The 12,479-nt window shown below is 38.4% G+C and overlaps 1 protein-coding gene across 1 annotated transcript; it reads left to right on the forward strand.

The window, feature by feature from the left end:
• The first annotated feature begins 1,404 nt into the window (after positions 1-1,404).
• Positions 1,405-11,743, forward strand: LOC102740048 (kynurenine/alpha-aminoadipate aminotransferase, mitochondrial). Its single transcript, XM_081810727.1, has 8 exons — positions 1,405-1,671; positions 3,479-3,544; positions 4,867-4,949; positions 5,382-5,478; positions 6,282-6,343; positions 6,613-6,677; positions 9,003-9,109; positions 11,600-11,743. The coding sequence occupies exons 1-8, from the start codon at positions 1,420-1,422 to the stop codon at positions 11,726-11,728; spliced, it is 861 nt and encodes a 286-aa protein (XP_081666853.1). The 5' UTR covers positions 1,405-1,419; the 3' UTR covers positions 11,729-11,743.
• Positions 11,744-12,479: the final 736 nt, after the last annotated feature.

Here is a 12,479-nt window from a genome sequence, read left to right on the forward strand (position 1 = left end):
TGTGTCAGGCTATGAGATTTGCTAGTAAGCAATATGTGTTTATTCCATGGCCCAATATTAATTTGTTTATTCGTGGTAGATGTGCTTTTTCAGCCTAAGAACTTTTAAATTTGTCATAAATTTGTCTGGATTATTCCCACCTAGTACATAATTCCACATTTGCTAAAAGAGGGTGTGCTTATCCTTTGAAAAATTTTTCTTCTGAGACCCTCACTCAAATTATTGTTATTTCTAAAGTTCCAATTTTTTTCTTTATGTTCATCCAAGAATAAGATTCCCCAAGATTTTGGGTGCCTGAGTGGCTCAGTCATTAAGCGTCTTCCTTCAGCTCAGGTCATGATCCCAGGGTCCTGGGATCGAGCCCTGCATCGGGATCCCTCCTCTGCGGGAAGCCTGCTTCTCCCTCTCCCACTCCCCCTGCTTGTGTTCCTTCTCTGGCTGTGTCTCTCTGTCAAATAAATAAATAAAATCTTTAAAAAAAAAAAAAAGATTCGCCAAGATTTTTATAAAATTACGTCTATAAGCAAGGCCACTGCTTGTGATTTCAGGCTTAGCCTTTGGTAAATACAGACTACCTCCATACTCCTTGCTAAGCTGCTGCCCTGTTCCCCTCCGTGCCCATCACCACCCTGGTCCCCCTGGCCCCTCTCCTAAGACCACCCGGAACTTCCCATGATACAGAATTAATGCAGGGGGCCCCCAGGACTCTATTCCAGTCAGGTGCTGTTTCTGATGTACCCGTGTTCTACCACCTGTTAAATATTTTGAAGATCACCTCGGCTTGTAACCATTTTAGGTATTAGCATAAAAGATGCTTTCTGTGTTTAACTTTGTCAAGAGAAGCGTTCGTTAACGAACATGTACTTTTTGAACCAGTTCTAATCCTAATTCTAAAGCTAATTCAGTCAGAAGAGGCCAGGTTATGCAGTATAACAACCCACTCCAATCTCCACGGCTTACGGCTAGAAAGTTTCTTGCTCTCACACTCCACGTATCGACCACACAGCTTCTCTGTTCCGGGTCATCTCCATCCCAAGCCCCAAGCTGAGAGAAGCAGCCTCTACCTGGAGCATTGCCAGTCTTAGAGCGAAGGGAGACAGGAAATGGAGAGCTACAAGCTGGATTTTAAAGCTTCTGTTTGAACAAAACACGCATCACTTCTGCTTGCAGTTCACCGGCCAAAGCAAGACAGTATTGCCAATCCTGACATATATGAGCAAGGAAGCATATACTCTTTCCTCTGAGAACTGACAGGGCATATTTCTGAACAGTAATGGAATCTACCCCAGGGCAACAATAAAATGAGAATATACACTCAACCCTTGGAGTGTAGAGATGAGTGCAGGTTTCTATGTTTAAGGGTATAAATGGTAACATTCTTGGTTAGTAGAAGAAGAACCAATGACACATTTTGTGATCATGTCTGAATCTTGGGCTTTTCTTTTTATTTGTGCTCAACAGCTGAAGCCACTGGGCTGCAACATCATTAATGTTGCCAGTGATGAATATGGGATTATTCCGGACTCCCTCAAAGAAGTACTTTCCAAATGGAAACCAGAAAACTCAAAGAACCCCAAGAAAAACACCCCCAAGTTTCTTTACACTGTTCCAAATGGCAACAACCCTACTGGAAACTCATTAACAAGTAATCGCAAGGAGGAAATCTATGAGGTATTTTAAAAGAATGTGTTCTGTGGCAATGTTCTTGTTTATTTGACTTTTGAGAAGAGTACTGTGCAAGCTCCCTTTCTTATTTCTTATTATTACAAGGAAGATAGTTTTTAATAAAAGGAAGTCATCTATGCCTGAGGGTCCTAATAAATTGTAACATAAGAAATTACTCCATCCTTAGTTAACTATGAGATTTTTCTTTTCCTTTAATTGATATTTTCATTAAAAAAATAGCATTTTTTACCTAATGTTAAATTTTATGAGGTTATTTAATCAAACCCCGTTTGATTTTCATTATTTATATTTATATTTTCAACTTCTCTCTTCTCTTTCCTACTCCTTCGCATTTCAGGTTACAAAGAAATTCTTTAAAAATAAGAGGCATGCTCCTTTTGTCAAGTCTCTTTTAGGTACCTGACTACGATGTCTAAACTTTTCACTATAAACATTTTTTTTTAATATCAAACACATACATAGCAGTACAAAAATCTTTGAAAAATAAGAGAGAAATGTGCCTTTTGTAAAGTCTCTTTTATGTACCTGACTGTGCTCCATAGACTTTTGCTACAAATAGCTTTTTAATATAAGTACCAAAGCCATATTAAACTATATAGAATGTGTAGTGGAATCATAAAGAAAGATTTCAAACAGTTTCTTTCACTTATTTATGTGTGTATGTGTCAAAATATTGTCTTATTTTTCACATACTCCAGAGTTCTGTCCGGAGTTCTCCTCTTATTTACATACTACCCCCAGATAGTCTCATCCAGTTGTATGGTTATAAATTCCATTCTAAATTTCCCCTGAACTCCGCACTTCTGTTTCCAACTCCTCCATCCAACTTCTGTTTCCAACATCCACCATGAATGTCTAATGGGCATTTCCAACCTACCATGGCCAAATGGAACTCTTGATTTAGTCCAGCCACACCCAACCTCCAATCCACAACCCCTCACATTCTCTATCGCTGTAAATAGTGCCACTATGAACAGTCACCCTTTATTCCTCTCTTTCCCTTCTCTCCCCCTTCACCCCCTACATCCAGCCCATCCTGTGGACTCCACTACCAAATGGATCCAAATCCACCAGTTTCTCTCCTCTGCGCTTACTGTCACCGTCTTCCCAGCTACCACCTTCCTCACTGGTCTACTAGGATAGTTTCCATGCTGGACCCCTGCTGCATTCCACTCTCGATCTCCAACCAATCATTCTTCACACAGCAGCCAGTCATGTCCTTCCCTCCCTCCTCTGAAATATAAATGTAAAGCCAGTCTCATGGTCCTCCTGTTCACAATCCTCTAGTGGCTTCCCTTTTCAATTAAAATAAAATCCAAATTCCTTCATCTGCCTCACAAAGCTATGTGACCTGGTAGTCTAGTCTCAGGCCTTATTGTCTCTTACCTCCTTCTTGCTGCAGGCCACTTTGTCATGCTGAGCACTTGTGTTATCTTGTCAGGAAGGGCTTCCCAATGATTCAGCCTGAAACAGCTACCCTCTTTCTCTCTCTCTCCCCCTCAGATATCACCCTGTTTATCACCCTGCCTAGCCCCTAAAACCTCCTGCTTATATTTCTTCTCTTCATTATCCATTGGCTTATGTATATTGTCTTTCAGAACCTAGAATGTAAGTTCCATGAGAACAAGAGCCTTCAGTGAGTGCCTCGTTCATCTCTGTATCCTCATTGTCTAGGAAAGAGGCACTCAGTAGTTTCTTGAATGAATAAATGAATACAAAGAATTATGATTCCAAGTGATTTTCAGCTTAGATAGTTCTTAAGAATTAAATATGCTACTTTAACCTTTTTTAGCTCGCAAGAAAATATGATTTCCTCATCATAGAAGATGATCCTTACTATTTTCTCCAGTTCAGCAAGGTAAGTGATGATGTGAACTTATTTCACAATTAGAAGATAAATTGTAAGTGATTACACTGACTTGACTTTAACCTGGCTGCTGAGTCAGAGCTAATTTATCTTTACATTGAAATTAAATAAAATTAGTAGTAATTTGCTACCACTTCAGTCTTTAGTCTTTCAGTTTTATCATGGAATTAATACTTCTCATGTCTGGTATTACTGCTTTTTCCAGAAATGACTTACCTTTAAAATAGGAGCTAGTGCTCTATACCATGCATTTGGACAAACAGAGTGAGTCAGGGGCTGATGGTCTTCTTGAACTTCAGATCCTAGTTCATAGTTTTTTAAACATCATACCAGGGATGTGAAGTAGGTGTCAGCTATAATCTCTTGGCAGTGGCTGGCTGGAGTGATGTCTGAGAAGGATCTGAAAGAGGAAGATGGTCGTGCTCAGTTAGCGGTGTCCGTTACAGACATAGGGGAAAGCCGTACTGGCAGAATGCCACCTATTTACCATCCCTGTCATTGAAGGCCTGGATCTTACCTGCAGAATAAGGGATTTTTAGGTTCTTTTTCACTATATATGCATGCCACTTTCCACGATCACCATCTCCCAATAGACAGCAGCAGTGGTACAGACTCCCAATGCCTGATTCTTCAAAATCAAACACTTTCTTTATTTGCTCTCGGAGCTGCTGAGAACATCTACTTGGATTCAATGCTTCCTTTAAATCTACTGAAAAGAAACAAATATTCTTGATTTTTCTGTATAGTTTGCTGAATATCACGTCTACCTACCTACTCCCTACCCTCCGCACGACCTGGCCTCTTTTCTTCTGTGCATCTCCTTTTGAAGGAAATATTGAGGTCCATACTGCAGATTGACTACATTCCTCATCTTGTTTTGTCTTTCTAGCTGTTCTAAGGATCAGCATTCTCTCTCAAAACAATCCTGAATGCTGCAGGCCCTCTTCATTTTGATCTAATCCAAATGAGGTTTTCTTGAACCCTTCCTCTAAATCTATTAATCCTGGATCTCAACCTTTGAGCCTTGGAGGGCCCATTTGAGGTTTCCCTAAATTCATAATAATAGCATCTTAAGCAAATGAGTAAATTCTTCTGTATGTTTTTGGCAGAAAAGCTGTGAAGCTAGGCCGGTACTCATAAAAGATCATGCATCTCGGTTTCTTATTCCATTTTAAGGGTTGAGACTAAGGTAACAGAGAAGATGGTTGTGTTACTGCTATCGGAATCTATGCCCTCTCCATTCCCTACACAAAATAATTATAGTCACTAAACAGAGTTCTGAAACCAACAATATGTGTTTTTTCCATTTCAAGTCCTGGGCACCAACATTTCTTTCCATGGACATTGATGGGCGTGTCATCAGAGCTGACTCTTTTTCAAAAGTCCTCTCCTCTGGGTAAGGCCTTGTGTCTTAATTTACGGCCAGATCTAAAAAAGATAGACTGTACCTGAGTGTCCTTTAGTCCAAATAATTCTCATTTAAGATGCTAGTATTCCTACTTACTTTAAAACATCAGTTTGATTATTAGTAGTAATATATGCCTTTTCTTTATTCATCTCCAGTAATCAAAGGTATTTGGGCATTAATCTAAAGTTGGAATGGGACTGGTCAGGTTTTGGGTTTCATATATGAAAGAACACATTTCGAATACTTAGACTTGCATTCTATTTTAAATGTACACTTAAATTTGAATTTTAAATAACAAGTAGCTAGTTTTAGTAGAGTGTTTTAATCGTCTAGGTCCCCAGGTCACAACTGTCTTCCTAATGAAATCAGTATGGTGACACGTATTCATTGTTAACCCAGGCCTTTTCTCTTTTTGTGTAGGTTGAGAATAGGGTTTTTAACCGGTCCAAAAGCCTTGATAGAGAGAGTTGTCTTACACACACAGGTTTCAACCTTGCACCCCAGCACTTTTACACAGGTAAGGACAATGTCAGAAATAGGAGGGTTTGGGTTTTTTTTTTAAGCAATCAGAATAGAAAATAGATGTTAGCAAGTAAGCCTGAGTGAAGGTGGCAGGGAGGGAAATCACTGATACATAATCTCGAGATCAGATGCCGTGGATGTTTACTGTAAAAGGCAGATGAGAATTGAATTAACCTAGTGATACTTTGCAGCGTACAGATGTCCCCATGTTTTATCAAGTTGGGGGTTTTTTCCCATATTTTTTGTGTCTGTTATCAACAAAACTTCATTATCCATTTATAACATTTAGAACTTCCATTTTATATAGAAAAATCACTGAAAATATTATACAGCATATATCTACTATGCATTTTTTAATAAATTTAGAGAAGCGATATAGTATGGTAACTAATGGCATGGATCTGGAGCTAGACAGTCTAACTTGAATCCAGGCTCTGTGTCTCACTGACAGGGTGACCTTGGGAAAGTTCATTTAACCCTTGTGCCTTGGTTTCCTCATCAGTAAAATAGAAATGATAGCCTAATTAGGTTATTACAAAGATTAAATTATCTAAAATGTATTAATATATTACAGTAGTTTCTGGCACATAGCAAGTACTACATAAGTATTTGTTATTTTATTGTCATTGTTATTAACATTTATTATAAATCACTGTAAATCTTGGTTCAGCTTGTTATATTTTCTTGTGGTGGTTTACAGGTAATCAAGAGTGATTTGCTTTTTATGCTTCGAAAAGAAAAAAAAAACATTTTAGAGGGTGAACCATGACGTGTGTTATTGTGTCTTATCTCTTCTAGCTTCTGGTATCACAGCTTCTACACCAATGGGGAGAAGAGGGTTTCCTGGCTCATGTAGAGAGGTATTGCATGTTAGCTTCCATATTTTACATAGAAATAGGCTTCCCTTTATTAATTTTATTAATTTTCATTGGAATTATTCCAAAATAAACGAAAAAAACACAATGGTCAAAAGTTTGCCACCAGACAGGTCAAATAAACATGCTCTATTCCTTTTTCAAGCATTCCACATTTTAATCAAGATAGAAAACAGATTCTTATAGACTGGACTCCTTCTGGTTTCTTCAGTCAATGAACCAAATGCATGCCTTTCGTTGTGTTCTTCTTCTAGGGTTACTGATTTCTATAGGAACCAGAGGGATGCATTACTGGCAGCTGCAGACAAATGGCTAAGTGGTGAGTGGAGCATCATCCTGTCCTGTGACAGACACCAGCACTTTCATGGGGCGGGGGGGGTGGCGGGTAACACTGCACAGTTACTGTTAATAATATTGGGAGATGAGGGGCGCCTGGGTGGCTCAGTTGTTAAGCATCTGCCTTCGGCTCAGGTCATGTTCCCAGGGTCCTGGGATCGAGCCCCGCATCGGGCTCCTTGCTTTGCAGGGAGCCTGCTTCTCCCTCTTCCACTCCCCCTGCTTGTGTTCCCTCTCTTGCTGTGTCTCTCGCTGTCAAATAAATAAATAAAATCTTTAAAAATAAAAAAATAATATTGGGAGATGAGAAACAAGAGTCCAGGAGTATTCTTGTCAGGTAATGTGACCCTATAAGCAATCTCAGAAGTAACAGTCTGCAAACCCTGGCACTGTTCTATCTATCTCTGCTTTACCTGTCCGCTGCAAAGAATTTGTGGCTTAAAGGGGGGGAAAAGACCTTTTATTTTTTTTTTTAAGATTTATTTATTTATTTATTTGACAGGAGAGAGACGGCGAGAGAGGGAACACAAGCAGGGGGACTGGGAGAGGGAGAAGCAGGCTTCCCGCTGAGCAGGGAACCCGATGCCCAAAGCGGGGCTCGATCCCAGGACCCTGAAAATCAGCTAGCAATAACTTAAAGCCAAATGATGGCTATACTCAAAAGATTTTAGAGTTACTTCAAAATTTCCCCCAAACAGCAGAGGAATTGTCAAACAGTATGCTCCTTTTCTAATTAGACCATATAAAAACAAAATAGTACAATCTAAGGCAGTTCTCTCATTACAAATTACTTGCATTCTAATCATTAGCATGATTTATCTCTCTAATAATACCTATTGCTAATTTGATTGCAGGATGATTTAGATTTAATTTTCTATTAATGAATTATGTGGTTTTAATTATATCATTAAAAAAGCTTTTGGGGTGGGGCGCCTGGGTGGCTCAGTTGTTAAGCATCTGCCTTCGGCTCAGGTCATGTTCCCAGCGTCCTGGGATCGAGTCCCGCATCGGGCTCCCTGCTCAGTGGAGAGCCTGCTTTTCCTTCTCCCTCTGCCCCTGCTTGTATTCCCTCTCTCGCTGTCTCTCTCTCTGTCAAATAAATAAATAAAATCTTAAAAAAAAGAAAAGAAAAAGCTTTTGGGGTGAATAATGGTAAACAAAAAAATCAGTTCCTTATTTCTGTCATATTTTGTTCCCTATAAATTTCTGGTAAATATAGAATTCTTTTTAATAAGAGTACTATTCTACCACTTTGTACAGTGGAGTTAAAGAACAGGTTCTAGGGGCGCCTGGGTGGCTCAGTTGGTTAAGTGTCTGCCTTCAGCTCAGGTCATGATCCCAGGGTCCTGGAATGGAGTCCCGCCTCGGGCTCTCTGCTCAGCGGGGAGTCTGCTTCTCCCGCTCCTTCTGCCTGATGCTCCCCTTGCTTGTGCTCTCTCTCTGTCAAATAAATAAATAAAATCTTTAAAAAAATAATAGGTTCTAATCAACAGCAAGTTTTAAAAGATAATTAAAATCAAAATAATTGTCCTTTCTTCTTGGTTTCTCTATCCTAATACTCAATGAAACATAAAGCCTACCAATACTTCTGGAACTCTTGAATTTTCAGTACTTCTTTTCATAATCTATTACATTCTGATAAAAACTCTAATCCACTGGACTTCAAAACTATTGTATAAATGACAGAATTTATTGAAGCACTGGAAGAATCTAGAAGGAGTCGAAAAATCTTCTCCTATAATTAAAAGAGCCATAGTTGGCTTCGGTATGGTTCTAACTAAGGGAAGTAGACACAGGCCTTAGATTCCTTGCACTACCCTAAGACTGACTTGGGAATTGGAAATATATACTTGAGTATATATTTGGAATTGGAAATATATACTTGAGTCTCCCTCTCTCCCTTCACCCCAGTCTCTTATTTTTTTTAAAGATTTTATTTATTTATTTGACAGAGAGAGACAGTGAGAGAGGGAACACAAGCAGGGGGAGTGGGAGAGAGAGAAGCAGGCTTGCCGCGGAGCAGGGAGCCCGATGCGGGGTTTGATCCCAGGACCCTGGGATCATGACCTGAGCCCAAAGCAGACACTAAACCAACTGAGCCACCCAGGTGCTGCCCCTACTCTCTTACTTTTGAAATAAACTCAACCTCAATTTTCAGGACTCATTAAATTCTATGTTTTAAAAATGCTATCCCCGAAGGAACTTTTTTGGATATACTAGTTGACAGTTACTGCGATTATGTCATTAATTGATATATTTGATATCATCAAAAATGACTTTAGCAGATATTCTCTTTCTTGGTTTGTAGGTTTGGCAGAATGGCATGTTCCTGCTGCTGGAATGTTTTTATGGGTTAAAATTAAGGGCATTTCTGATATAAAACAACTGATTGAAGAAAAAGCCATTAAGAAAGAGGTAAAATGGGGGGGGTTATACTTTTTCTTTAAAGTGATTTTTCATTTAAAATAAAAATGAAGAGAGGTGTTTATCATTGCCCTCCATCCCAACCCATAATATTTTAATATCAGATGTTATCTGATATTTCTATATCTAATATTTCTAATAATATTGTCTCATTGTTAAAATCATAATAGATTTTTGAGTTACATAATTCTTCTTCTGGTCTACATTAATGGAAATACAGCCGTTCATCTCAGCTACTGGTTAGTTTAGCGACTAAGAGCAGAGGGCTTTTCCCCTCTGATTTAAGAAAGTAAAGCATGCTAGCAAACTTGGGAAATTCGTAACAGTATAATGAAAAATGTTTAAGTAGCCCATCATTTCACCACCCCGATTTTGTGGCCATTTGTAGTATATTTTCTTGAAGAGCTCATCTACATGTAGTATTTTGGCTGTGCAGTTATTTTCCATGGTTAAAATTACACAGAAAAGTTTGTATCCTGTTATTTTCACTTAAAATTGGCCTGTAAGGATTTCTTCCAGGATTTTCTTTTTCTCCTTTTGTCCTTAAATCTACTTACTTATCATTTGGGGGCATTGATTAAGGTGGAAAATCTAAATATTTTTCTGTGTAGCTGTCCAATTTACCCAATAAATTATCCTTTCTCCATGAATTAATGCTTTTGGCACATTTGCCAGTCTTTTGTAAATACCAAGATCTGTTTCTAGGATCGCTTTTGTTTTGAAGCAATAATTACGAGCGAACAGATTGTGTTGATGCAAGCACAGGACCATGCTAGTACATAAGAGATGAGGTTGTTTGGACGCTAGAAAATTGCTATCTAGAGGTTAGACCTGGGAGCTGACTACCTGGACTTTGAGTCATGCATCCTCTCTAACCATCTTACTTGAGGGCAGGACTCACGCTTTATTCATTGTTCTAATCCTACTAATTCTACACAGCAGGTACTTAGTAAATACTGACTTATTTCAAAGAAATACATTTTAGTATAATAAATCAATGTTGTGTTTTCTTTGCCTTTCTGTCAATGCCATTATCATCAGGATCATTTGATAAGTGGCTATCTGTATGTATCTCTGAGGTAGGTGCTGAGGACATAGACCTCAGGTTTTCTCATAGTTTTTTTGGTGCTCTCCATCTATCCCATATATCCTGCTGCATGTAGCCTTTCTTTTTCTAAATAATCTCCAACTTTACAACTACAACTTTAGCCCAGTTGTTCTGGTCGTCTTATAAAGAGATTATCACTACTCCCTCCTTCTCTTACAGCTCCTCGCTTATAGTATACACCCCCAGTATTTTCCACTATATTGGGAGAAATGATGGTTTTCATTTGATTATTAATCAGGACAGAAACCCGTCTTCTGCCTTGAAATCTCTTCCCCAGAGTGCCCCAAACCATTTCACTCCCAACTCACTTTACTTTAGTAGGCAGTGCCCAGATGTATACTACATAACAACAATGAATGCTTTTGAATTGCATGATTGTACTACATAACATCTCAAAGACCTACCACAATCAAAGTTCATTTCTGACTCACATAAAACTTTCAAAGATGTGATGTGCAAGCCACCTCTACTCCAACAAGCAATTCAGAGACTCTACTTCCTTCCTTCTTGTTGCTCTTCAGCCTTCAACACATGGATGATTCCACAATGGCTACAAAATGGAAAGAGCATGATGGATCACATGTGGGGAGATTTTTATGGGCAAGGCCTAGAAGTGGCATGCATCACTTCACATCCATTGGCTAGGATTCGGTCATATGGCCACACATAACGAGAAAGAACCTGGGCAACAGAATATATTTGTACACCCAGGAAACAGAGGGAATGGAGGTCGCAGTTAGTGAGCCATCTGCCACAGTGCTCACATCAAGAATAGCAGTTGTTCACACAACTCCGTCTTGACATACATAACATTTTTATTCATTCACTTTATGTATTAAAATTTCTACCTCCTTTCAGTTCTTTGACTGCACCAATCTTCTTCCCATCTCAAGGCCTTTACACTGTCTTCCCCCTAATATTCTTCACCCACTTTTTGCTCGGCCATCACCTACTTATCATCCAAGTCCCAGCTTAAAAGCCACTTCCAAATTTGGTAACTTAAAAATGGTCTCTCATTGTTTGAATTTATATAACTTCTTGGTTAACCATTTATTCATGTTTATTACCATTTCTATTTCTTTTATAAGCTGTCCTTTGCCCGTCAAAGTAGGAATTTGAGTGTTTTTCTTCTTGGTTTCTGTGTATTCTTTAAATGGAGAAGAGGTAGCATTTGCCATATTTACTATAAACATTTTTTCAGGTTATGTGCTTTTAGTTATGTTATTGTAGGACATACAGACTTTTTACATAAAATGATTTTTCTCATGATTTTTTTAATTGTTTTTAAATATTAAAAGGCTTTCCCCTCTCTGAGATTGGATCTACCTATATTTTCTTTTAGTAATTCCCTTATTTTCCATAAACTCTCTTAGATATTAATGCTTCCTGGAAATGTCTTCTACATTGATAGCTCAGCTCCTAGCCCTTACTTTAGAGCGTCCTTCTCTTCAGCTTCTCCAGAACAGATGGATATGGTGAGTACAATATTCTCTTCAGAGTAACACCAGATATCAATTCTATTTTTTGGTGCATTTGTTCATTTTGTGAGTTATAACATTATTTAATGTCCTCTTGGGTTTCTGAAAAACAGATATCACTTGAAAAGTCATGAATTACTACTAAAAGACACACTTTAGTGGCAACAAATAGACAAAGGCATGAGACCAAGCTGGAGTTAAACTCCATCGTCTTCGTGAACTGTTTTCAGACTTACTGAACCGCGCTGGCAGATTACTAGCATGTTATGAAGAAAACTTCTTTCCTTCCTTCATGGAATTAGTATGAGCTAAATTCAGTACAAATTCATGAAAGCCATCAGTCTCTTTCTCAGAAGAAAAATATATCAGCAAGGGTCAAATACAGTAATATTCTTAAATTAATTACAAGTCTGGGTTCAGCCAAAATAACAGGAAGCAAAGAAACAAGTTCCTAAGGACTGCATGTCTGGGAGTCCAAATAGAAGAGTCATAAATTGAACAGTGCCATTAACCTTGAGAAGAGTCTGTACTTGCCCTCACAGATGGATTGGTTCTTGGTGTTCTTTATTTAGTTGCTTTCTCATATCATTAAATATGCTTTACATAAGTAACCTCTGCTTTTACATATGAATAGGCAATTGAAATGATATAGAGTGCATATGCAGGTGGGAGATTATATGAAAGAATAACTTGTGTTGTGGGGAAAATGGAAAATAATGATCTTGAGGGCTATAAGAACAAACAGAAATCCTGGGAATCTGATATGCTTATATCT

This window comes from Leptonychotes weddellii, unplaced genomic scaffold, assembly GCF_054177405.1.
Source record: "Leptonychotes weddellii isolate Sample4059 unplaced genomic scaffold, ASM5417740v2 HiC_scaffold_3522, whole genome shotgun sequence".
NCBI classification, from domain to species: domain Eukaryota; kingdom Metazoa; phylum Chordata; class Mammalia; order Carnivora; family Phocidae; genus Leptonychotes; species Leptonychotes weddellii.

Excerpts from the sequence above, each read along its gene's own strand:
- LOC102740048 (XM_081810727.1), top strand. The coding sequence starts at position 1,420 with ATGTCTGAATCTTGGGCTTTTCTTTTTATTTGTGCTCAACAGCTGAAG. Across the intron at positions 4,950-5,381 it reads TCAAAAGTCCTCTCCTCTGG|GTTGAGAATAGGGTTTTTAA; the intron begins GTAAGGCCTTGT and ends CTTTTTGTGTAG. Across the intron at positions 6,678-9,002 it reads TGCAGACAAATGGCTAAGTG|GTTTGGCAGAATGGCATGTT; the intron begins GTGAGTGGAGCA and ends CTTGGTTTGTAG.